Source organism: Salmo trutta, unplaced genomic scaffold (assembly GCF_901001165.1).
Source record: "Salmo trutta unplaced genomic scaffold, fSalTru1.1, whole genome shotgun sequence".
NCBI classification, from domain to species: domain Eukaryota; kingdom Metazoa; phylum Chordata; class Actinopteri; order Salmoniformes; family Salmonidae; genus Salmo; species Salmo trutta.
This window is the reverse complement of record NW_021822962.1, coordinates 1,166,294-1,194,194: the sequence shown is the minus strand read 5'-3', so window position 1 is coordinate 1,194,194 and position 27,901 is coordinate 1,166,294. Positions and strand designations below refer to the sequence as shown.

General features: G+C 44.5%; 2 protein-coding genes across 4 annotated transcripts in view; one reads left to right on the top strand and one right to left on the bottom strand.

Moving 5' to 3' along the window:
* Positions 1-537: 537 nt before the first annotated feature.
* On the bottom strand, positions 538-26,966 carry LOC115187603 (kinesin-like protein KIFC3). 3 transcript variants are annotated; one of them, XM_029746560.1, is made up of 20 exons: positions 26,762-26,966; positions 26,141-26,318; positions 23,862-23,967; positions 22,510-22,673; positions 21,791-22,052; positions 11,544-11,725; positions 8,642-8,743; positions 8,244-8,381; positions 5,713-5,910; positions 5,140-5,313; positions 4,565-4,712; positions 4,042-4,172; positions 3,676-3,787; positions 3,370-3,554; positions 3,096-3,200; positions 2,839-2,969; positions 2,472-2,592; positions 1,830-1,959; positions 1,302-1,531; positions 538-1,016 (listed from the first exon to the last, which is right to left on the bottom strand). In XM_029746560.1, exons 2-20 carry the CDS (start codon positions 26,237-26,239, stop codon positions 885-887), a joined length of 2,850 nt encoding a protein of 949 aa, XP_029602420.1. In that variant the 5' UTR covers positions 26,240-26,318; positions 26,762-26,966; the 3' UTR covers positions 538-884. The 3 variants fall into 3 exon arrangements, with proteins under 3 accessions (XP_029602420.1, XP_029602422.1, XP_029602421.1); XM_029746562.1 differs by having other exon boundaries at positions 8,678-8,743; XM_029746561.1 differs by having other exon boundaries at positions 23,862-23,964.
* The window catches only part of LOC115187608 (centrosomal protein of 72 kDa-like), a 40,132-nt gene continuing 20,579 nt past the window's right edge, over positions 8,349-27,901 (top strand). The window contains exons 1-2 of the mRNA XM_029746576.1: positions 8,349-8,840; positions 21,900-22,069. The gene's annotated coding sequence lies outside the window, so the exon portion shown is untranslated. The remainder of the gene's footprint in view (positions 8,841-21,899; positions 22,070-27,901) is intronic.

The following is a 27,901-nucleotide window of genomic DNA, read 5'->3' as shown; positions in this document are numbered from 1 at the left end:
GTTCAGGAGGGTGTAACGTTACAGCTGGGGTCTGTTCAGGAGGGTGTAACGTTACAGCTGGGGTCTGTTCAGGAGGGTGTAACGTTACAGCTGGGGTCTGTTCAGGAGGGTGTAACGTTACAGCTGGGGTCTGTTCAGGAGGGTGTAACGTTACAGCTGGGATCTGTTCAGGAGGGTGTAACGTTACAGCTGGGGTCTGTTCAGGAGGGTGTAACGTTACAGCTGGGGTCTGTTCAGGAGGATGTAATGTTACAGCTGGGGTCTGTTCAGGAGGGTGTAATTTTACAGAACGTTCAACAGACATGACATCACGGGAGGCTGCTGAGGGGAGAACGGCTCATAATAAGGTTTGAAACGGAGCGAATGGAATGGCATCAAACACCTGGAAACCATGGAAACCATGTCCCGTGTGGCTCAGTTGGTAGAGCATGGTGTTTGCAACGCCAGGGTTGTGGGTTCGATTCCCACGGGGGGCCAGTACGAAGAAAAAAAAAACGTATGAAATGTATGCATTCACTACTGTAAGTCGCTCTGGATAAGAGTGTCTGCTAAATGACTCAAATGTAAATGTAAATGTAATGTGTTCTCCCCAATTAAGGTGCCACCAACCTCCTGCGCATGACATGAACAGACATTATGATCAGTAGACTAGAGAATCTGCAACATTCTCAATATTTAATCTCACTGAATGTACACCTGAAAGCTTTATACTGACTGACTGATAGACAGACTGATAGGCTGACTGACTGGCTGACTGGGCAGAGGGGGTTGTTTGTTGTTGTTATTGCTTGTTGATGTATTTGGTTGGCTGTGTGTCTGTTGAGTCCCTGGAGTCCTGGTTGTCCATGGGAACAGGAAGTTGGATGACTTCAGGAAGTGGAGTTCTAGTCACACTGATGGCTTCCCCCTCCTCTCTGTATCTTCCTGGCTGCAGGCCCCAGCTCCACCTTACAAACCCTTTCAGCAAACTTCAGAGAACACATGGTCTCTCCCACGTTACTCTCCAGAGCAGACACCTGGAGGAGGACCAGAGGATCAGAGAGGACACTTCCTGACAGATATGACAGTATAATCAGTGTATTTGATGTACTGTATGTTGTGTAAGCCAGGCTGCACCACCATAGCGTAGTTGTCTTGTAATGTGTAGGCTAAATACAGTATGGACTTCTCCATTCAGAATGCTTTTTAGTCCAGGACAAGGCTTAATGTCCGGGAAGCCAGCCCTATGAGTATTCATTTAGATGGATATTCAGACATTATAATCTGTGTATCAGACGTACTGTACTGTCGTGAGTCCCTACCTGCACCACCATGGCCGTCTTGTTGCCCTTGCCCAGTGAGTCCTGCAGCAGGTATGTGAGGCGACTGTTTCTGAAGGGGATGTGTTTCTCCTTCCCCCTCAGAGCCTGGATGACGTCCCCCAGAGCCAGCAGGGAGCGGTTGATGTTCTGGGCCTCCTTCAGCCTCTCTCCCTCAGCTCCTGACTTCCACACCCTCTCAGAGCCAGCCAGGTCCACCAGGTTCAACTTGCCTGTAGATGTCACAACAAATCACCCGTTAACGGAACATTTTCTGCTCCCTTGAATCGTGTCAATATTTGGAACCGGCCCACTTGGCAAATGAGTAGTGCACCCCGGACAAAACACACCTTGGTGACGAACGGTGAAAAGCAGCAGGTGTTGATGAACGGTGGTGATTCATCATGTTGAATTGCGGGGAAATGAACAGAAAATGACAGCCGCTGTTCTGATCACAGGCAATAGGACAGCCACCTGCTGCTTCTAACGGTTAGTTGGCACTGTGTGTCCAGTCTCTAAGGTGGGACGTACCTGTGGTCTTGGCCCCGCTGGCCAGGTCAGTCCCCAGCACAGTGATCATGAGGAGGGCATGGGAACGAGAGCTGTGCTGGTTCATCTGGGTCCCGAAGGTGATCCTGTTACGACGCGCCTGCGCCAGAAGCTACACAGGAAGTGACAGTTTTAATGGAAATGTGATATAGAATTATAGGAAACTTGCACGTGGCATACTATCATATGATTCTATACACTTTCCCATTACAGTAAATGAACCATTTGGGTCCTAATGGAGATGTATGGCTCAGTAGTTAAAGCATCGCACTTGCAACGCCAGGATTGTGGGTTCTATTCCCTGGGCCACCCATACGTAAAATGTTTGCCGTAAGTTGCTTTGGATAAAAGCGTCTGTTAAATGGCATATACACTATTTTAAATTATTATTAAATTCGAGGTTGAAAAGTGAAGGAAATTATCTATTAATATAGTTGAAGAAATCAGTCTCACTGAAAAAAGTGTACAGTTGCAAAATTCCGGTAACTCTCCCCAAATTCCCAGGTTTTCCAGAAATAATGGTTGGAAGATTCTACCGATCAGCAGGGAATAAGCAGGAAATCCCTGGAATTTGTGGAAAGTTACCAGGACTTTCATTCTAAGAAGAATAAATGTGAGTCTCACTTTCTTGATGTGTTGGAAGCTCTTGACCTCTATGAGCCTGAGTCCAGGGACGTGCAGCTGTCCTGTCCCGTCTGGGTTGATCTTAATGTCCAGCTTCTCTCCATCCTTACTCAGCAGGTCTCTGGGGACAGAACAGGAACAGGAAGTTAGAAAGTAGCTCTATTGTCAGTTTATCACAACACTAACAACACTAACACTTTTCATATATTTAACTCCTAGGCCTCATTTACTACTATAAAACAATATAGTAGCACAAATATAAAACGGAAGATTCAAATAATGAATAATAAAACATATCACCACTTCTAAATGCTGGGATATTTTTCTTCCAGCCATTGAGAGGGAAGGACAGCAGCTGGGAAGGTACCTGAGCACCTCGTTGTAGATCTCCACAGAGCTGACAGTCACGGTGTATATCCACATGTCCTTCCTGTCCTCTATCTCACTGAACAGGTGTTTCAGAGCACGCTGGTTGATGCCTGGGTTCTCTGTGCTGCCCTGACGACAACAAAGGATGGACATTTTGATACAACGAGTCAATTTCAATCAAATATTCAGCCTTATTTAACAACAACATATTTCTAAACCATACATTACACATTCGTATGCAGTGCTACAACATACCTCCATGGTGTAGGTCTTCCCAGAGCCAGTCTGCCCATAGGCAAAGATGCAGACGTGATATCCATCTATACAGGATGTCACAAGGGGCTCGATCTCCTGGAAGACCTTAGACACAGTAGAAAACCAAAGGTTAGCGAGTGTGTATAACGCACAGTCACTGCTGTTTTTGAGTCACACCACAGAAACTGAAATACCACCCCTGAGCCATCATGGCGTCCACTTATTTAAATAGATAGAGAAGTGACAGCATAATGGAGGCTGAGTTTCTCAGTACCTCTTCCTGAGTGGCCTGAGGGTGGAAGACACGGTCCAGCTCAAAGTTATGGCTGCGGCCCTGCCCTTTCAGCACGGAGAGAGCTGATTCGTTGTTGGGGTCCGTGGTTACCACCACTGATTGGCCCTCCTCATGCTGGTCCTCCTTCAGAACCGGCTTCACACGACACAGCACACGGATGTTGCCTAGCAACAATGACAGTTTATTTTAATAATGATACAGCCTCATATATAATTGCCTTTTTTTCAATAGAACAAAGAGGCTCCCTCCTCCAGTCGTCTTTCCTTCATCTGGACGTTGTTTCACCTTTGAGCTCGACCAGCTGCTCGTGGTACTTCCTCCGCAGTGCCACCTCCTTCCTGTACTTCTCCAGGAGGTCCTTGTTGGCCTCCGACATCTCCCTCATAGCTGCTGATATCTACACAGACAGGCCAGAGATCAACGATGAACACACACCACACCTTCTGAGCTTGGCCTTTAATTCATGTTATATCTTTACTGTAACTTCACACTGTTTTCTCTTTACATCTTTTCTACTGCCTTCTGTTTGTTTTTTATCTCTTTCGTTTGATTGATTTACTGTTTTGTGGGTTTAATTGCACTTTAAATAAAGTTTGATTTGATTTGACTTGAAACAGCGCTCGTTAATCCAGCAGCAGTGTTTTGTGGGACCTGTTTCTTGGCGTCGGTGATGGCTGCTCCGTAGAAGTCGGAGAAGTTGCGGACCTGACTCCTCAGGCTGGCGTAGTCTGTCTTCATGGTGCGCAGGGTCGGAGGGAGCGCTGTCAGACGCTTCTGCAGGTCTGCCATAGGACACGCACGCAAACACACACACACACACACACAGACACACGCACGCACACACACACACACACACAGACACACACACACACGCACGCACACACACACGCACGCACGCACGCACGCACGCACGCACACACACACACACACACACACACACACAGACACACGCACGCACGCACACAGACACACACACGCACGCACGCACGCACACACGTGCACACACACAGAGAGAGAAAGAAAGACTGTCACAGATGCTGAATGGTGATGTGATGAGCACGAAGCATAATATCTTATGAATCAACAGCACTCCCAGATCCAACAAGCCCATCATAGCATGTCTGTGTGGCACAGCCTGTAGAAGCTTCTGAAGGTTGTATTAGATGGGACTCACTAAAGAACTGGTCCTGCAGGCTCTGGAAGTGTTCTACGGAGCAGGTCGCTGCAGCCTTTACAGCCTCCTCCTTCTTCTCCTCCAGGTGACCTATCTCCTTCAGCAGTTCCTCCTGCAGCACACTGATCTCCCGCTCGTACGCTGCAATCTGGGAGAGGCAGTCCCATTCACATTCAGCATATGATGATGAGGTTCATGAATTGGAATGCGTCCTAAATGCCACCCTGCTCCCTATTTCGTGCAGTACTTTAGACCAGGGTCCATTGGGCTCCGGCCCAGTAGTACGTGACATAGGGAATAGGATGCCATATTGGATGCAGACAATACCTTGCATAGATTGGCAGGAATGGAGGTTAGTATTATACACTTTAGTTTCTTCTTCTGGTTAGTCATTTAACTGTTAAATCTCATCAGTGTGAACTTGAAGTAGAATACAGTTTTTCTCAGGAATGTAATATTTCTTCAATAATGTTTCACAGAACATATTCCCTTTTTTCTGAGGATGTTCAAACCAATACGTTGACTTTTCATTGGTTCTCACCTTGTGTTGCAGGTGACTTTTCATTGGTTCTCACCTTATGTTGCAGATTACAGCTGAATTCATCTGACTTCCTGATGTGCTCCTCCAGTTGTCTGCACTTCTCGTTCTGATTGGTCAGTTTCTCTGACAGCTGCTCGTTCCTCTCTCTGGCCTCAGCCAACTGCCTCAGCGTCGCCGGTGACTCCACCTCCACAGTTTGAGTGACAATCTGGCCAGGAAAATACCAATGAATGTTATAACTTCATTTAATATAAATCCATTTATTCAACAAGACCAGTTTCTGATTCCAAACAATCAGAAAACTGTTATCAGATTCATTTGAATGAATCCGGGACCGAGTGGCGCAGTAGTCTAAGGCACTGTATCGCAGTGTTAGAGGCATCACTACAGACCCAGGTTCGATCCTGGGCTGTATCACAACCGGCCGTGATCGGGAGTCCCATAGGGCGGCACAATTGTCTGGGTTAGGGAAGGGTTTGGCCAGGGTAGGCTGTCATTGTAAATAAGAATTTGTTCTTAACTGACTTGCCTAGTTAAATAAAGGTAAAATAAGAGAATGAGAACGTATTGTATATACAGCAAGGTGTCTTTTGCAGACAATCCCTACCTTGACCTGTGGCTCTTTGGCCCTCTCTTTATCCAGCTCTAGCTGCAGCTCCCTCACTCTCTCCTCTCTTCTCCTCTGCTCCTCTCCTCTCCTCCACTCGCTTTGTTCGCTCTGTCGCTCCAGGTGAGACAACTGATCAGCCCGCTGCTGCAGGGAACTCTCCAGCTGCTGCACCCGGCTGCGCAGGTTCTCATTCTCCTACAGGGGGAGACAGAGCACAAACACACCCCACAGAGCCCCAGGACAGCAACACAATTAGACCCAACCAAATCATGAGAAAACAAAAAGAGAATTACTTGACACATTGGAAAGAATTAACAACAAAACAGAGCAAACTAGAATGCTATTTGGCCCTAAACAGAGAGCACACAGTGACAGAATACCTGACCACTGTGACTGACCCAAACTTAAGGAAAGCTTTGACTATGTGCAGACTCAGTGAGCATAGCCTTGCTATTGAGAAAGGCCGCCGTAGGCAGACCTGGCTCTCAACAGAAGACAGGCTATGTGCACACTACCCACAAAATTAGGTGGAAACTGAGCTGCACTTCCTAACCTCTGTCAATCACCGCACTCTTATAGGCAGACTCAATAGCCTTGGTTTCTCAAATTACTGCCTCGCCTGGTTCACCAACTACTTCTCAGATAAAGTTCAGTATGTCAAATCGGAGGGCCTGTTGTCCGGACCTCTGGTAGTCTCTATGGGGGTGCCACAGGGTTCAATTCTCGGGCTGACTCTTTTCTCTGTATACATCAATGATGTCGCTCTTGCTGCTGGTGATTCTCTGATCCACCTCTACACAGACGACACCATTCTGTATACTTCCTGTTGCCACAAGAAAAGGTCAACCAGTGAAGAACAAACACCATTGTAAATACAACCCATATTTATGCGTATTTATTTTCCCTTTTGTACTTTAATCATTCGTTACAACGCTGTATATATATATATATACATAATATGACATTTGTAATGTCTTTAACCTTTTGGAACTTCTGTGAGTGTAATGTTTACTGTTCATTTCTAATGTTTATTTCACTTTTGTATGTTATCTACTTCACTTGCAATGTTAACATGCTAATAAAGCCCCTTGAATTGAATTGAATTGAATTATCCTACAGGAGGAGACACAGAGCACCGTTAGAGAGAACATTCTCCTACAGGAGGAGGCACAGAGTACTGTTAGAGAGAACATTCTCCTACAGGAGGAGGCACAGAGTACTGTTAGAGAGAACATTCTCCTACAGGGGGAGACAGAGAGCACTGTTAGAGAGAACATTCTCCTACAGGAGAAGACACAGAGCACCGTTAGGAAGAACATTCTCCTACAGGAGGAAACACAGAGCACCGTTAGGAAGAACATTCTCCTACAGGAGGAGACACAGAGCACCGTTAGGAAGAACATTCTCCTACAGGAGGAAACACAGAGCACTGTTAGAGAGAACATTCTCCTACAGGAGGAGACACAGAGCACTGTTAGAGAGAACATTCTCCTACAGGGGGAGACACAGAGCACCGTTAGAAAGAACATTCTCCTACAGGAGGACACACAGAGCACCGTTAGAGAGAACATTCTCCTACAGGAGGAGATACAGAGCACTGTTAGAGAGAACATTCTCCTACAGGGGGAGACACAGAGCACCGTTAGTAAGAACATTCTCCTACAGGAGGAGACACAGAGCACCGTTAGAGAGAACATTCTCCTACAGGGGGAGACACAGAGCACCGTTAGAGAGAACATTCTCCTACAGGAGGCACAGAGCACCGTTAGTAAGAACATTCTCCTACAGGAGGAGACACAGAGCACCGTTAGAGAGAACATTCTCCTACAGGGGGAGACACAGAGCACCGTTAGGAAGAACATTCTCCTACAGGAGGAGACACAGAGCACTGTTAGAGAGAACATTCTCCTACAGGAGGAGACACAGAGCACCGTTAGAGAGAACATTCTCCTACAGGGGGAGACAGAGAGCACTGTTAGAGAGAACATTCTCCTACAGGAGAAGACACAGAGCACCGTTAGTAAGAACATTCTCCTACAGGAGGAGACCCAGAGCACCGTTAGAGAGAACATTCTCCTACAGGGGGAGACACAGAGCACCGTTAGAGAGAGAACATTCTCCTACAGGAGGAGACACAGAGCACCGTTGGGAAGAACATTCTCCTACAGGAGGAGACACAGAGCACTGTTAAAGAGAACATTCTCCTACAGGAGGGGAACACAGAGCACTGTTAGGAAGAACATTCTCCTACAGGAGGAGACACAGAGCACCGTTAGGAAGAACATTCTCCTACAGGGGGAGACAGAGCAAGACCAAATTCACATAGAAATGTGAGATATAGATCTGTCATTCTCATTGAAAGCAAGTCTAATAAATGGTAGATATGTTCTATGTGCACTATTTCTATGCTTCCCGTTCTTAAGTTACATTTTTACGTTTTTTTTTCATCTTCAAACAGCTTAAAATGCAATATCTGTGGTTATTGTATAGGGAATAGGGTGCTGTTTGGGACTTAACCTGCTTCTCACCTTGATGAGTACAGAGCTGGACTGGGAGGGGATGACAGAGAGCTGCTGCAGGAGGCCCTGGGTGACAGTCAGACTCTGTTTCAGACTCTCGTTCTCCGCTGACAGACACACAACCCGCTTCTCCGAGTCTGTGGCTCCCTGAGGAGGAACACAATGGATTACAGTACGCACTAAAGCATGATGAACAGGTTATATCACACTAAAGCATGATGAATAGGTTCTACCTGTCAATACTGGTCCCACAATATTGCCTGTTTGTTGCCTAACCAGTATGATTTCCCTATAGGTTTAAAACCAAGCCAGTCAAAGATACCTCAATGCTGACACACCATAGGGATTTTCACACCACACCATTTTGTCTACAGCAGCAGTGTAAAAATGTATTGTGGCAGCTTTACTGATAACAAATGGAGCAGATTGTCTTGAATGTTTACAGAGGCAGTTCTTAGTCTGGACAGCTCCTCCTCCCGCTCCTCGATGCAGCTCTTCAGTTCGTCAATCTGGGGAGGAAACAGGGAAAATGTAGTCTGTAGTCTTGTACAAGAAGCTAAAAGGGAAGAAGATGGGAATCAAAAGGGCGGATTGGATGCTGAAAAAGTGAGTAGGTTTTTTGTTCATTGATTGCTAATGTGCATTTGACAGTGTGCGGCTCCTGTCATGATATTTTTAAAAGAATATGAATTATGACTCATAGCATGCTAACTTCAGTAATCTCCAAACTGCACGCAGAAACATGAAAATGGTATTCATGAGGTCATCTGTCTCAGGGGAAGTAGAAAAAAGACCTACATCTCTAAATCTCTCATTATCCCTTTAAACATGAATACCCCATAACAGGGTTAGGGCTCTAAATCTCTCATTATCCCTTTAAACATGAATACCCCATAACAGGGTTAGGGCTCTAAATCTCTCATTATCCCTTTAAACATGAATACCCCATAACAGGGTTAGGGCTCTAAATCTCTCATTATCCCTTTAAACATGAATACCCCATAACAGGGTTAGGGCCAATGTAAATTCAATACATTGAAGATGTTAACTTTATTACACCTTATAGTCAGATGGCTGACAAAAAAACTATGGGGGTGATGGGGGCAATTAGACAAAGTTCAGTGTTTGTGGCCAAATCCCCTGAAGTTAATAGTGGCTATTTAAACCCCTCTGAACCAGGGATTACAGTTCATCCTGGCCCATAGACTACTTTCAGGGTAAGGAACCATCTGACTGACTATAAGGTGTAAAAAAGTGAGCTATCCCTTAATTGAATTTACAAATCAATCATTGCAAATAGGGATTAAATGGTCAAGGATTTGTTACTAAAGTGAATCTGATAAGCTTTAGTAATTGTATTTATGAGCCCAAACCCAACCCCTTGACTGTCCTCGTTATCTTCTAGTTGTTGCTTTCCCTCCACAGACGCTGTCATGAAGTGCTTCCCAGGTGTAACAAAGGGACAAGTGGGAAATGGCTTAAAACAGTCAAAATGGCTGAATTGAGAAGCGATGAATAGGATTAAATGATGTGTTTTGTGTCGTTTGTTCTGTTTTATTACCATGACTACAAGTATCACTGAAATAATGCTCCCGTAACATATATGTTAACACATATTGTTCAGATGTATTGTATCATATAAGGGACATATATATAATAAACACTTGAATACTAAATGTGTTACATATATACGAGCATATAAGTATTATGCGTATATGCACATATATGTGGGTATAAGGCAGAAATATTTGTCACATATATTAAAATGGCCAATTATTGTATATTTCAACATATATGTGACATGTGTGCTGAATTTAAAATGGGTTAAATCCAGATTTTGTGTCACTCGCCTACACAAAATACCCCATAATATCAAAGCGTAATGATGTTTTTAAAAGTTTTTACAAATTAATAAAAAATGAAAAGCTGAAATGCAGTGGTGTAAAGTACTTAAGTGAAAATACTTTAAGGTATTACTTAAGTCGTTTTTTGGGGTATCTGTACTTTACTTGACTATTCATATTTTTGACTACTTTAACTTTTACTTAACTATATTCCTAAAGAAAATAACGTACTTTTAACTCCATACACATCCCTTTAAGCAGGGTGAAGTTATTAATTACACTTTGGATGGTGTATCAATACATCCAGTCACTACAAAGATACAAGCATCCTTCCTAACTCAGTTGCCAGAGAGGATAGAAACCGCTCAGGGCCTCCCACTCCTCTTTCTATTCTGGTGAGAGACAGTTTGCGCTGTTCTGTGAAGGGAGTAGTACACAGCGTTGTATGAGATCTTCAGTTTCTTGGCAATTTCTCGCATGGAATAGCCTTCATTTCTCAGAACAAGAATATACTGACGAGTTTCGGAAGAAAGTTCTTTGTTTCTGCCCATTTTGTGCCTGTAATCAAACCCACAAATGCTGATGCTCCAGATACTCAACTAGTCTAAAGAAGGCCAGTTTTATTGCTTTTTTAATCAGGACAACAGTCTTCAGCTGTGCTAATATAATTGCAAAAGGGTTTTCTAATGATCAATTAGCCTTTTAAAATGATAAACTTGGATTAGCTAACACAACGTGCCATTGGAACACAGGAGTGATGGTTGCTGATAATGGGCCTCTGTATGCCTATGTAGATATTCCCTAAAAAATCAGCCGTTTCCAGCTACTATAGTCATTTACAACATTAACAATGTCTACACTGTATTTCTGATCAATTTGATGTTATTTTAATGGACAACAAATGTGCTTTTTTCTAAGTGACCCCAAACTTTTGAACGGTAGTGTATATTGCTGGGTGTTTGTAAGTATGCATCCATGTAGCGTTCTCTACATGGATGCATACAATAACAATAAGCATACAGTAGAGGACATGTGCAGGTTGATCTGTCAGACACTGTCCCTCATCTTATGGCAGGCAGCAATGTAGCGCGCTGCCAACCCACAGCTGTCTGCATCCTCCCCCAACAGGACGGGTAGCCTATCCTCATCAGAGAGGTCTTTGAAACCTTGAATAAGGGTTTCAAATTTGGGGAAATGACACTCTCTAATTGTTTTATATTTTAGACATTTTGTCAGGAAATGCAGCTCTGTCTCAGGTTCTCCTGTTGTGCAGTGTCTGTACAGCCTTTCCTCTACAGGGAGCCATGTTTTCCTGTGTCTACCCTTCTCAATGGCAAGGCTGTGCTCACTGAGCCTGTACTTTCTCTCCCTCTCTCTCTCTCTCTCTCTCTCTCTCTTTTTCTGTCTCTCTGTGTGCGTGCGTGTTTACATTCGTGCATGCATATGCATGTGTGATGGACTGTACCTGATGTTGGAAGACCTGTACCCTTGAGTGTCGGTCCTGTTCTCTCTGCTCCAGTTGGGAGTGCAGCAGCCGTAGTTCTCCCCTCAGCTGGCTCTTCTCTCCCTGTAGTCCATACAGAGACTCTACCAGCCTGTGGAGCCCTGCCCCAGCCCCGGCCCCAGGGACATCAGCACCACACTCACCTAAAGGCAGACAATACTCTAGGATTATGACAGACATCTTCATCATTACACTCATTATCATCATCAGCAGTTTTATCATCATCATCATCATCATCATCACCACCACCACATCATAATCACCAGCATCATCACCACCATCATCAACATCATCATCAACATTAGCATCACCTACTTTCATCATCATCATCATCATCATCACTATCACCACTATCATCATCACCACTATCACCATCACCACTATCACTAATCTCATCATCACCACTATCGCCTCTATCCCTCACTATCACTACTATCATCATCACCACTATCACCATCACCACTATGACTAATCTCATCATCACCACTATCGCCTCTATCCCTCACTATCACTACTATCACCAACACCACTATCACCATCACCACCCCCACCACTATCACCTCTATCCCTCACTATCACTACTATCATCATCACCACTATTATCCACACCCCTATCACCACTATCATCATCATCACTATCATCACACTTTCACCACTATCATCCTCACCACTATCACCATCACCACTATTATCATCACCACTATCACCATCATCAACATCACCCTTATCATCATCACCACTATCATCACTATCACCACTATTATCATCACCACTATCACCATCATCAACATCACCCCTATCAACAGCACCACTATCCTCACTACCACCACTATCACCATCATCAACATCACCCCTATCATCATCACCACTATCATCACTATCACCACTATCATCACTATTATCATCACCGCTATCACCATCATCAACATCACCCTATCAACAGCACCACTACATCACTATCACCACTATCACCATCACCACTATCACCACTATCATCATCACCACTATCATCATCACCACTATCACCACTATCACCACTATCATCACTATCACCACTATCATCATCACCACTATCACCACTATCATCATCACCACTATCATCACTATCATCATCACCACTATCATCACTATCACCACTATCATTATCACCACTATCATCACTATCACAATTATCACCACTATCATCATCATCACCACTATCACCACTATCACCACTATCATCATCACCACTATCACCACTATCATCATCACCACTATCACCACTATCACCACTATCACATCATCATCACCACTATCATCTTCACCACTATCACCACTATCATCATCACCACTATCACCACTATCATCATCACCCCTATCACCACTATCATCATCACCGCTATCACCACTAACATCATCACCACTATCATCATCACCACTATCACCATTATCACCACTATCATCATCACCATTATCATCAACACCACTATCACCACTATCATCATCACCACTACCACCACTATCATCACTATCATCATCACCACTATCATCATCACCACTATCATCATCGCCACTATCACCACTATCATCACTATCATCATCACCACTACCACCACTATCATCACTATCATCATCACCACTATCATCATCACCACTATCATCATCACCACTATCACCACTATCACCACTATCATCATCACCACTATCATCATCACCACTATCACCACTATCATCATCACCACTATCATCATCACCACTATCATCATCACCACTATCATCATCACCACTATCATCACTATCACCATCACCACTATCACCACTATCATCATCACCACTATCACCACTATCACCACTATCATCATCACCACTATCATCATCACCACTATCACCACTATCATCATCACCACTATCATCATCACCACTATCACCACTATCATCATCACCACTATCATCATCACCACTATCATCATCACCACTATCACCACTATCATCTTCACCACTATCACCACTATCATCATCACCACTATCATCACTATCATCATCACCACTATCACCACTATCATCATCATGTAGAAATACAATGTATCAATATCACTATTACCTGACCTCTTTTCTAAATATATCCAGGAAAGATTGGATATGTACTCGTATCAAGGTCTGTGTAAGTGTTGCAATATTAATTCAACTCATAGTGCACTTAAAACACAGTATAGTAATCACACACACAATGTACACATACATAGTTGTCACACAGTAGTAATAGCAGTCACACAGCAGTCATAGTAGTCACACAGCAGTCGTAGTAGTCATAGTAGTCACACAGTAGTAATAGCAGTCACACAGCAGTCATAGTAGTCACACAGCAGTCATAGTAGTCATAGTAGTCACACAGTAGTAATAGCAGTCACACAGCAGTCATAGTAGTCACACAGCAGTGATAGAAGTCATAGTAGTCACACAGTAGTAATAGCAGTCACACAGCAGTCATAGTAGTCACACAGCAGTCATAGTAGTCACACAGTAGTCACATAGTAGTCACACAGCAGTCATAGTAGTCACACAGCAGTCATAGTAGTCATAGTAGTCACACAGCAGTCATAGTAGTCACACAGTAGTCACATAGTAGTCACACAGCAGTCATAGTAGTCACACAGTAGTCACATAGTAGTCACACAGCAGTCATAGTAGTCACACAGCAGTCATAGTAGTCACACACACTAGTCATAGTAGTCATAGTAGTCACACAGCAGTCATAGTAGTCACACAGTAGTCACATAGTAGTCACACAGCAGTCATAGTAGTCACACAGCAGTCATAGTAGTCACACACACTAGTCATAGTAGTCATAGTAGTCACACAGTAGTAATAGCAGTCACACAGCAGTCATAGTAGTCACACACACTAGTCATAGTAGTTACACAGTAGTCATAGTAGTGAACTGGTAGTTACTCAGTAGTCATACAGTAGTCAGACAGCAGTCACACAGTAGTCAGACAGTAGTCACATAGCAGTGAACTGGTAGTTACTCAGTAGTCATGGCATGCTAGTCAGACAGCAGTCACACAGTAGTCAGACAGTAGTCAGACAGTAGTCACATAGCAGTGAACTGGTAGTTACTCAGTAGTCAGACAGCAGTCACACAGTAGTCAGACAGTAGTCACATAGCAGTGAACTGGTAGTTACTCAGTAGTCAGACAGCAGTCACACAGTAGTCAGACAGTAGTCACATAGCAGTGAACTGGTAGTTACTCAGTAGTCAGACAGCAGTCACACAGTAGTCAGACAGTAGTCAGACAGTAGTCACATAGCAGTGAACTGGTAGTTACTCAGTAGTCAGACAGCAGTCACACAGTAGTCAGACAGTAGTCAGACAGTAGTCACATAGCAGTCACTCAGCAGTCACACAGTAGCCAGACAGCAGTGACATGGTAGTTACTCAGTAGTCATACAGTAGTCACATCTAATACACAAAGTGAAGGTGCATGGTCCACACTCACAAGCACTGCCTTCCTGCCTTTAGTCTAAAACCATTATATAGTTCAGGCAAAGCAAGTGAGACCAGTACTGTGTCCCAGATGGCACCCTATCCTCTTTTTAGTGCACTACATTTGACCAGAGCTACAGTACTTTAGGGCCCTGGCCAAAAGTAGTGCACTAAAAAGGAATAGGGTGCCATTTGGGGTGCAGACCTCTCAGAACATGGTGCCCAGTAGATGTTTTAATCAGTTTCCTCCTCCTGCATGATTTATGGTGTTCTGTCTCTGCCAGGACTGTTTCTGTTTCCTGAGTTCTACACTAATCAACCACGCAGCCTCTGTCAGCTCTGCTGTGCTGTGCCACTGTTTCAGGAGATGAGGAGAGGTGGTGATTGGAGGGAGACAGGGGAGGAGGATGAGAGGGGGCGTGGGGGTCTACATAGCCAGAGGAGATGCTGGATGTTTAACTCAAGGGCAGATGCAGACACGTGATCCTGGGAAAATGTGATGGGGGGGGGGAATACAGGCTTTAATGTTTCCACTCGGGTGGAAGTAATGGCATCAGCCTGCTAGTTAAACCTGCCTTTTACCTCACATGCTAAATGAAGTCTGGGTAAATATTAAATGACCCATGTTACATGTCTCCAAGAGCAGACTATTTAACATGGTCTAAGTAGAGTAAAGCAACATTATCACAGGGAGAGTTCAGACACTGTGTTGTAGACCAGCTACATGATAAACAACCAACGATGAGAGAAATGTGGAAGGTGTTTCATCTTTACACAACATGCACGTTTATAACATCATAGAGAGTATTTGGGTATGAATGACTGGTGATTCTGGAGAATCTCCCAGCTCACAGTGTGTAGATCATCATCAGAACACATGCGGTTAGAAGGGGTAGAACACCGTCTTCAAAAACAAACACCAACGCAGGAGAGCAGATCAACACACTACAGTAGCTGTTGTTGACCTCACTTCAGAGAGGCAGAGCGCCCAATTGTCATACTTGAGTAAAGTAAACATCCCTTAATAGAAAATGACTCAAGTAAAAGTGAAAGTCACCCAGTAAAATACTACTTGAGTAAAAGTATAAAAGTATTTGGTTTTAAATATAGTTAAGTATCAAAAGTAAATGTAAATGTAGAAATCATTTCAAATTCCTTATATTAAGCAAACCAGACGGCACACTTTTCTTGTTTTTTAAATTTACGGATAGCCAGGGGCACACTCCAACACTCATCCTTTACAAATGAAGAATTAGTGTTTAGTTCGTCCGCCAGATCAGAGGCAGTAGGATGACCAGGGATGTCCTCTTGATAAGTGTGTGAATTGGACCATTTTGCTGTCCTGCCTGAGCATTTAATACTTTAAAAGTATTTTTACTTCAGTACTTTACACCCCTTATTTTCTGCTCAGACCAGCCTGCAGAAAACACAGATCACAGAAACAACCAAAAAGCCTTTCCTTTCCTCCAGCATGACACACAGCCTGCATCCCAAATCTTTTCCTATTTATTTAATTTAACCTTTATTTAACTAGGCAAGTCAGTTAAGAAGAAATTCTTATTTACAATGACGGCCTACCCCGGTCAAACCCTAACCTGAACGACACTGGGCCAATTGTGCACCGCCCTATGGAACGCCCAATCACAGCCGGATGTGATATAGCCTGAATTTGAACCAGGGTCTGTAGTGACGCCTCTAGCACTGAGATGCAGTGCCTTAGACCGCTGCTCCACTCGGGAGCCCATATTCCCCCAGGGCTCTGGTAAAATGTTACCCTATTCCCCCAGGTCCCTGGTCAAATGTTACCCTATTCCCCCAGGGCTCTGGTCAAATGTTACCCTATTCCCCCAGAGCTCTGGTCAAATGTTTCCCTATTCCCCCAGGGCCCTGGTCAAATGTTACCCTATTCCCCCAGGTCCCTGGTCAAATGTTACCCTATTCCCCCAGGGCTCTGGTCAAATGTTACCCTATTCCCCCAGGTCCCTGGTCAAATGTTACCCTATTCTCCCAGGGCTCTGGTCAAATGTTACCCTATTCCCCCAGGGCTCTGGTCAAATGTTACCCTATTCCCCCCAGGGCTCTGGTCAAATGTTACCCTATTCTCCCAGGGCTCTGGTCAAATGTTACCCTATTCCCCCAGGTCCCTGGTCAAATGTTTCCCTATTCCCCCAGGGCTCTGGTCAAATGTTACCCTATTCTCCCAGGGCTCTGGTCAAATGTTACCCTATTCCCCCAGGGCTCTGGTCAAATGTTACCCTATTCCCCCAGGTCCCTGGTCAAATGTTACCCTATTCCCCCCAGGGCTCTGGTCAAATGTTACCCTATTCCCCCAGGTCCCTGGTCAAATGTTACCCTATTCCCCCAGAGCTCTGGTCAAATGTTACCCTATTCTCCCAGGGCTCTGGTCAAATGTTACCCTATTCCCCCAGGGCTCTGGTCAAATGTTACCCTATTCCCCCAGGTCCCTGGTCAAATGTTACCCTATTCCCCCCAGGGCTCTGGTCAAATGTTACCCTATTCTCCCAGGTCCCTGGTCAAATGTTACCCTATTCCCCCAGGGCTCTGGTCAAATGTTACCCTATTCCCCCAGGGCTCTGGTCAAATGTTACCCTATTCCCCCAGGTCCCTGGTCAAATGTTACCCTATTCTCCCAGGTCCCTGGTCAAATGTTACCCTATTCCCCCAGGGCTCTGGTCAAATGTTACCCTATTCCCCCAGGGCTCTGGTCAAATGTTACCCTATTCCCCCAGGTCCCTGGTCAAATGTTACCCTATTCCCCCCAGGGCTCTGGTCAAATGTTACCCTATTCCCCCAGGTCCCTGGTCAAATGTTACCCTATTCCCCCAGGGCTCTGGTCAAATGTTACCCTATTCCCCTCAGGGCTCTGGTCAAATGTTACCCTATTCCCCCAGAGCTCTGGTCAAATGTTTCCCTATTCCCCCAGGTCCCTGGTCAAATGTTACCCTATTCCCCCAGGGCTCTGGTCAAATGTTACCCTATTCCCCTCAGGGCTCTGGTCAAATGTTACCCTATTCCCCCAGAGCTCTGGTCAAATGTTTCCCTATTCCCCTCAGGGCTCTGGTCAAATGTTTCCCTATTCCCCTCAGGGCTCTGGTCAAATGTTACCCTATTCCCCTCAGGGCTCTGGTCAAATGTTACCCTATTCCCCCCAGGGCTCTGGTCAAATGTTACCCTATTCCCCCAGGGCTCTGGTTGAAAGTATTGCACTATATATAGAGAATAGGTTGCCATTTGGGAGTGGGATGTACACACAGTGGTTGTTGACAACACCTCAGAGAGGCAGGGAGCTCAGACCTGCAGAAAACAACCAAACAACCGTTCGTTTCCTGCACCAGGATCATAACACTGGGAACTGTGGGAAGTGCCCCCTCCCATCCCTGTCCCAGGGATATTTATATCTGACACTACACGTGGAGGTCTAGCATCTAGCATGTGACGGAGGCTGGTATGTAAGTGCTCTACTCATAGTGGAGGGAAGAGAAAGCAGCACTCACAGGGATAGTTTATTTATGATATAACAACTGATTCCCTGGCCAAGTACCATAGTACCATTGTACCATACATCCATCTCTTTATCTAACTCTGTCTAACACTCACAGGGATAGGTTATAACAACTGATTCCCTGGCCAAGTACCATAGAACCATTGTACCACCATCCATCTCTTTATCTAATGCTGTTTGAGCGTAATGAGAGGAAGTAATGCCTGAGGTCTCCCACTTTAGAAAGCCACTCATTCTGCTGCAGAGCAGAGAGAACCTCGTTTTGGTTCATCGAGTGGCATGTTTCTCCAGGGTTATACTGCACTAGTCAGAGAGGAGGGATCACTTACCATGCAGAGCTCTCTGTCACTGTCACACCAATCTGTCATGACATCCTAAACACTCAAATGAGTAGCTAATTTGATTTTGGGTGCCGACATTACTGTCATACATAAGAGCCAACACATACATTACAGTACATTCATGATATTATACACATACAGCCAACACACACATTACAGTACATTCATGATATTATACACATACAGCCAACACACACATTACAGTACATTCATGATATTATACACACACAGCCACACATACACACACACACACGCACACACGCACGCACACACGCACGCACACACGCACGCACGCACCCCCCCCCCCCCCCCCCCCCCCCCCCACCACACACACACACACACACACACACACACACACACACACACACACACACACACTGATAGGTTGATAAGGGTGAGGGAGGGCTGCCCTTCTTCCTATTCTCTACATAGTGCATTACTTTGACCAGCCAAAGGCCACTACAGTGGGGGAAAAAGGGTTTGATCCCCTGCTGATTTTGTACGTTTGCCCACTGATAAAGAAAGGATCAGTCTATAATTTTAATGGTAGGTTTATTTCAACAGTGAGAGACAGAATAACAACAAAAACATACAGAAAAATGTATGTCAAAAATGTTAGAAATTGATTTGCATTTTAATGAGGGAAATAAATATTTGACCCCCTCTCAATCAGAAAGATTTCTGGCTCCCAGGTGTCTTTTATACAGTAACGAGCTGAGATTAGGAGCACACTCTTAAAGGGAGTGCTCCTAATCTCAGCGTGTTACCTGTATAAAAGACACCTGTCCACAGAAGCAATCAATCAGATTCCAAACTCTCCACCATGGCCAAGACCTAAGAGCTCTCCAAGGATGTCAGGGACAAGATTGTAGACCTACACAAGGCTGGAATGGGCTACAAGACCATCGCCAAGCAGCTTGGTGAGAAGGTGACAACAGTTGGGGCGATTATTCGCAAATGTAAGAAACAAAAAAGAACTGTCAATCTCCCTTGGCCTGGGGCTCCATGCTAGATCTCACTTCGTGGAGTTGCAATGATCATGAGAACGGTGAGGAATCAGCTCAGAACTACACGGGAGGATCTTGTCAATGATCTCAAGGCAGCTGGTACCATAGTCACCAAGAAAACAATTGGTAACACACTACGCCGTGAAGGACTGAAATCCTGCAGCGCCCGCATGGTCCCCCTGCTCAAGAAAGCACATATACATGCCCGTCTGAAGTTTGCCAATGAACATCTGAATGATTCAGAGGACAACTGGGTGAAAGTGTTGTGGTCAGATGAGACCAAAATGGAGCTCTTTGGCATCAACTCAACTCGCCGTGTTTGGAGGAGGAGGAATGCTGCCTATGACTCCAAGAACACCATCCCCACCGTCAAACATGGAGGTGGAAACATTATGCTTTGGGGGTGTTTTTCTGCTAAGGGGACAGGACAACTTCACCGCATCAAAGGGACGATGGACGGGGCCATGTACCGTCAAATCTTGGGTGAGAACCTCCTTCCCTCAGCCAGGGCATTGAAAATGGGTCGTGGATGGGTATTCCAGCATGACAATGACCCAAAACACACAGCCAAGGCAACAAAGGAGTGGCTCAAGAAGAAGCATATTAAGGTCCTGGAGTGGCCTAGCCAGTCTCCAGACCTTAATCCTATAGAAAAACTGTGAAGGGAGCTGAAGGTTCGAGTTGCCAAACGTCAGCCTCGAAACCTTAATGACTTGGAGAAGATCTGCAAAGAGGAGTGGGACAAAATCCCTCCTGAGATGTGTGCAAACCTGGTGGCCAACTACAAGAAACGTCTGACCTCTGTGATTGCCAACAAGGGTTTTGCTGCCAAGTACTAAGTCATGTTTTGCAGAGGGGTCAAATACTTATTTCCCTCATTAAAATGCAAATCATTTTATAACATTTTTGACATGCGTTTTTCTGGATTTTTTTGTTGTTATTCTGTCTCTCAACTGTTCAAATAAACCTACCATTAAAATTATAGACTGATCATTTCTTTGTCAGTGGGCAAACGTACAAAATCAGCAGGGGATCAAATACTTTTTTCCCTCACTGTATTTTTGGAATAGGGTGCCATTTGTGACACAACTATAGTCTGATGTCATTCCTCATTCCTAATTCCAACTTGATTTACACCAGCAGCACTCTTCTAAGAAGCCTGAACATTGTGGAATAGATTGTCTTTCTCCCAAACTATCTGCCTTATTTTACGTCCCAAAGGGAACCCTATTATAGAGCACTGTTGACCAGGGCCCTATGGGAACGTTACCCCTCTGCTCTCTCTGACTCTAGCACTGTCTCCTCTCTTGTCTCTCTACAGTAAAAGTAAATACCTGAGTTTCCACAGCCACTCTCTTCAAGTGGTGCAAGACATTATAACCATCCACTGTGTTTTTCATACAAGCACTAAATAAATAGTCAATATCTCAGTCAGGTGTAGCCTGTCTTCTTTTCTCTGTAGTACAGACTGGAATATACCCTCCCTCCCTCCCATATCTCCCCATTTATGACCTTTTACCATAAATCTCCTTAAAAGGACTCCTTCCATTTTCTCCTCTGTTTTCACACCAGTCTTCCACTTCCTTTCCATCGTCTCCCCCCACCTAACATCTCCATCCCCCACTCCACCTCTCTCACTCTGTCGTTCCTTCTCTTCCTCTGATCCTGGACTCAAACCCCCTTGAAATGTAATCCCCCCACCTCCCACTTCACACCATGTTAATACCTCCCTCCAACCCCCCCCAAACCCTCTCTCTCCTCTTGTCTCACCTCCTCTCCCCCCCCCCCCCTCCCCCCCGCTTGACTTATACCCTCCCTTCTCCCCCTACTTCCTTGTACCCCCCCTCCCTCCTTCCCTACCTCCCCTGTCTCACCGTCGCTCCCCGGGGTGCTCGGTGTGTATTGCTGGGTGGTGATGGCCTCCTCCAAGCTGTCGATGACGCTGTTCTTATCTCTCAGCCTCTGACGGTACGATGTCCTCAGGGTCTTCATCTGGCGGCGGTGCTGGGCCCGGTGCCTCTTCAGCTGGACCCGGTACTGATCAGCCTGCTGCTGCAGCTGCTGGAGGTGGGAGTACTGCTCCAGAAAACTCAGCAAGTGGGACATCACTGCCACCAAGGGAGACTCAGACATCAACTGGACCAGGAGGAAATGTGGGTTTAGATGGATTTCATCTAACAAGACCAAGGCTTGAAGCAAGACACTGTAGTATTTATTGTGTGAACTACTGTCTATGTGTACTAAACCGAGGGAGACTCCCACAACTAGACCAGCAGGAAGTTTAGATAATGCATCAGTTCTAAGAAGGTCATGGCTACAACTAAACCAGCAGGAAGTTTAGATAATGCATCAGTTCTAAGAAGGTCATGGCTACAACTAGACCAGCAGGAAGTTTAGATAATGCATCAGTTCTATGAAAGTCATGGCTACAACTAAATCAGCAGGATGTTTAGATAATGCATCTGTTCTTAGAAGGTCATGGCTACAACTAGAAGCAACAGTACTATTGTGTAAATGAGACCCTAAATTGTGCACAACTTTTGACCAGGGCCTATAGGGAATAGGGTGCCAAGGTGTTTGTGGTGAAGCCTACCTTTCCTGCCGTCTCCAGCTGCACCTGGACCTCCCTCCTTTTCTCGTTCTCTTGTTTAAAGGACAGGAAGGCACCCAGAGGAGTGCATGCTGGGATATCGGGCACTTCACCATCATCATCATCTTCATCACTCAGGGACAGGCCGTCACTATCACTGCTACTGCCTTGAAGAAAATACATCAGCATTTTAATAAGGGCATGAATTCATACGATCAATCACTATGAGAAATCACCATAAATCACTATGAGAAATCACCATAAATCACCGTGAGAAATCACCATAAATCACCATGAGAAATCACTATGAATCACCATGAGAAATCACCATAAATCACTATGAGAAATTACCATAAATCCCCGTGAGAAATCATGATGAATCACCATGAGAAATCACTATGAATCACTATGAGAAATCACCATAAATCACTATGAGAAATCATCATAAATCACCGTGAGAAATCACCATAAATCACCAAGAGAAATCACTATGAATCACCATGAGAAATCACTATGAATCACCATGGGAAATCACTATGAATCACCATGAGAAATCACTATGAATCACCATGAGAAATCACCATAAATCACCGTGAGAAATCACTATGAATCACCATGAGAAATCACCATAAATCACCATGAGAAATCACTATGAATCACCATGAGAAATCACTATGAATCACCATGAGAAATCACCATAAATCACAGTGAGAAATCACTATGAATCACCATGAGAAATCACCATAAATTACCGTGAGAAATCACTATGAATCACCATGAGAAATCACCATAAATTACCATGAGAAATCACTATGAATCACCATGAGAAATCACTATGAATCACCATGAGAGATATACCACATCAAAACAGTAGCTATTATCATTCCTGTTATTCCTATTCTGCAGTAGCTATTATCATTCCTGTTATTCCTATTCTACAGTTGCTATTGGGCTCCTGAGTGGCGCAGTGGTCCAAGGCACTGTATCTCAGTGCAAGAGGCATCACTACAGTCCCTGGTTCAAATTCAGGCTGTATCACATCCATCTGCGATTGGGAGTCCCATAGGGCGGCGTACAATTGGCCCAGCGTCGTCCGGGTTTGGCCGGGGTAGGCCGTCATTGTAAATAAGAATTTGTTCATAACTGACTTGCCTAGTCAAATAAAGGTAAAAACATTTTTCATCATTAAGCCTGGTATTTAAGTATCTATTGATCACCATGAGAAATATCTATCTATACCATAATAACAGCAATTATCACTAATATCTGTCAGTAGCAAATACAGTAGTTAAGTATTTAACCAGTGTTACAGATGCTTCTATTTATAGACATTGTTGTATAAAGCATCCACTCACTGGAGTCACTCAACCTGCTGCCACGCCCCCTTTTCTTCCTCTCCTTCCTGTGGGTGTGGTCTTTTTTCCTCCTGCTCCTTGTTTCCATGGAAACATGTCCTGGCTGCTGATCACAGCAACAGACAGACAGGGGGATGGCAGAGAGCAGAAACAGACATTAGTGTTACTAAATACTGTGTTAACCTCCAAAACAGACACAACACACACACGTACACGCTGCCAGCCTGCAATGTCAATGCCAGCCCAAATGCTGTTCTCCATATACAATTAACCTACACAACATGTATGACAGCATGAACATCTCTCTCTACCAACATAAAATAACATTTCAGATGTACGTCTGTGAGATTAGCAGTAACATATCCCCCAGACAGTAGACTTACATAAATAGCTCAGTATCTATACAGTTTCCCTGCTGTCATGGGATTGGTAGTCCTGCTGCTGGTTACCATTCTCTGATGACAAGACATAGGAACCGCGTGGGGCTGTAGATAAACACTGTTACTAGACTCTACTGAGGGCTGTAGATAAACACTGTTACTAGACTCTACTGAGGGCTGTAGTTAAACACTGTTACTAGACTCTACTGAGGGCTGTAGATAAACACTGTTACTAGTCTCTACTGAGGACTGTAGATAAACACTGTTACTAGACTCTACTGAGGGCTGTAGATAAACACTGTTACTAGACTCTACTGAGGGCTGTAGTTAAACACTGTTACTAGACTCTACTGAGGACTGTAGATAAACACTGTTACTAGACTCTACTGAGGACTGTAGATAAACACTGTTACTAGACTCTACTGAGGGCTGTAGTTACACACTGTTACTAGACTCTACTGAGGGCTGTAGTTAAACACTGTTACTAGACTCTACTGAGGGCTGTAGATAAACACTGTTACTAGACTCTACTGAGGACTGTAGTTAAACACTGTTACTAGACTCTACTGAGGGCTGTAGATAAACACTGTTACTAGACTCTACTGAGGGCTGTAGTTAAACACTGTTACTAGACTCTACTGAGGACTGTAGATAAACACTGTTACTAGACTCTACTGAGGACTGTAGATAAACACTGTTACTAGACTCTACTGAGGGCTGTAGTTACACACTGTTACTAGACTCTACTGAGGACTGTAGTTAAACACTGTTACTAGACTCTACTGAGGGCTGTAGATAAACCCTGTTACTAGACTCTACTGAGGACTGTAGTTAAACACTGTTACTAGACTCTACTGAGGACTGTAGTTAAACACTGTTACTAGACTCTACTGAGGGCTGTAGTTAAACACTGTTACTAGACTCTACTGAGGGCTGTAGTTAAACTCTGTTACCAGACTCTACTGAGGACTGTAGTTAAACACGGTTACTAGGCCCTACTGAGGGCTGTAGATAAACACTGTTACTAGACTCTACTGAGGGCTGTAGATAAACACTGTTACTAGACTACTGAGGACTGTAGTTAAACACTGTTACTAGACTCTACTGAGGACTGTAGTTAAACACTGTTACTAGGCTACTGGGGGCTGTAGATAAACACTGTTACTAGACTCTACTGAGGGCTGTAGTTAAACACTGTTACTAGACTCTACTGAGGACTGTAGTTAAACACTGTTACTAGGCTACTGAGGGCTGTAGTTAAACACTGTTACTAGACTCTACTGAGAGCTGTAGATAAACACTGTTACTAGACTCTACTGAGGGCTGTAGATACACACTGTTACTAGACTCTACTGAGGGCTGTAGATAAACACTGTTACTAGACTCTACTGAGGGCTGTAGATACACACTGTTACTAGACTCTACTGAGGGCTGTAGTTAAACACTGTTACTAGACTCTACTGAGGACTGTAGTTAAACACTGTTACTAGACTCTACTGAGGACTGTAGTTACACACTGTTACTAGACTCTACTGAGGGCTGTAGTTAAACACTGTTACTAGACTCTACTGAGGGCTGTAGATAAACACTGTTACTAGACTCTACTGAGGGCTGTAGTTACACACTGTTACTAGACTCTACTGAGGACTGTAGTTAAACACTGTTACTAGACTCTACTGAGGGCTGTAGTTAAACACTGTTACTAGACTCTACTGAGGGCTGTAGTTAAACACTGTTACTAGACTACTGAGGGCTGTAGTTAAACACTGTTACTAGACTCTACTGAGGTATCTGTATACTACACATTGTGAGCTTCAAAGTGCACTATATTAGTGCCCTGTAGTGCCCTTTATAGGGAATAGGATGCCATTTAGGCGCAGACGCTGTGACTAGACTCACCGCTGAGGCTCCGCCCTGAGCAGCTCCCAGGGCTTCCTCCTCCTCCTTCTTAAAGACAGTGTAGAAGATGTAAACTAGCAGGGAGTAGAAGGCATACATCTCCCCTCCGTCTGGGACTCACTGTTACAGTCACAGTAGTAGAACTAGATACCCAGGGAAACACTGGCACGGTCCAACACTGCAGAGAGGAGAGAGAGATAAAAGGGAGAGAGAGAGAAAGGAAGAGCGAGAGAGCGAGAGAGAGAGAAAGAGAGAGAGAGAGAGAGAGAGAGAGAGAGAGAGAGAGAGAGAGAGAGAGAGAGAGAGAGAGAGAGAGAGAGAGAGAGAGGATAAATATGTCATTCTATAGCCCATTCATTTTCAAAACACCAAATCTATTCCCAAGGAGTGATGCCCATTCACTGACAACAAAGGCTCTGGCAGCTAAAATATCAAATGCTGACGGATGAGGATGCCACAGAGAAAGACCGATTAGCATAGATCTGTCTAAATAGATCTGTCAGGTTCCTCTTGATCTTTCCTCAGAGATCATCCTTCTATCTTCCTCTTTAATCCGTTTTCTGATCTTAAAACGCTCCTCCTCTCCATCCCTCAGAAACATTTTGTCTTCTCCTTTCTTACCCATACTTGTCTTCAGGTCATTAATGATGTCCGTTCCAGACAATCCAACATTCTGCATTCCACCACAACATTCTGCATTCCACAACATTCCATGTTCTCCCTGTTTTGTCTGTTATTGTTAATTCTGAAGCCCCCTTTGCAGCCCCTCTCCTCTCTGCTGCAGCAGCATCACTGCACTGAGCAGCAGCTCCTGTGTGATTCTCTCTCCTTCTCTTCTCCCCTCCACTCCACTCTCTCTCTCTCCTCCTCCTCTCCACTCCGTCCATCCACAGGCTGCAGTTGCAGCGAGCATGCTCAGTGCAGCTCTCTGCAGTGCTGAAGCAAGCAGCTGAGATGGAGATTTATTGTGTTGGGGGCCATGTGGCATGCTGTCAGCAGTATGCAGCAGCAACGGTTCCTTCACAAATGGCACCCTATTCCTCACAGGGCTCTGGTCAAAAGTAGTGCACTATGTAAGGAAAAAGGTGCCATTTGGGATGCACCCCAGGAGTCTGAGCTGGAGGAGAGGAGAGACTAGCCAGTCACTGATACTATCTGATGGGCACTCACATGGAAAGGATCAGGAGCCATTGTTTATGTGTACAGACACGAGTCACAACAACCCATTGTTTATGTGTACAGACATGAGTCACAACAACCCATTGTTTATGTGTACAGACACGAGTCACAACAACCCATTGTTTATGTACTGTATGTACAGACATGAGTCACAACAACCCATTGTTTATGTACTGTATGTACAGACATGAGTCACAACAACCCATTGTTTATGTGTACAGACATGAGTCACAACAACCCATTGTTTATGTACTGTATGTACAGACATGAGTCACAACAACCCATTGTTTATGTACTGTATGTACAGACATGAGTCACAACAACCCATTGTTTATGTGTACAGACACGAGTCACAACAACCCATTGTTTATGTACTGTATGTACAGACATGAGTCACAACAACCCATTGTTTATGTACTGTATGTACAGACATGAGTAACAACAACCCATTGTTTATGTGTACAGACACGAGTCACAACAACCCATTGTTTATGTAGCTACAGACACGAGTCACAACAACCCATTGTTTATGTAGCTACAGACACGAGTCAAAGCTAAGGACCAAATTACATCATTGGTTCG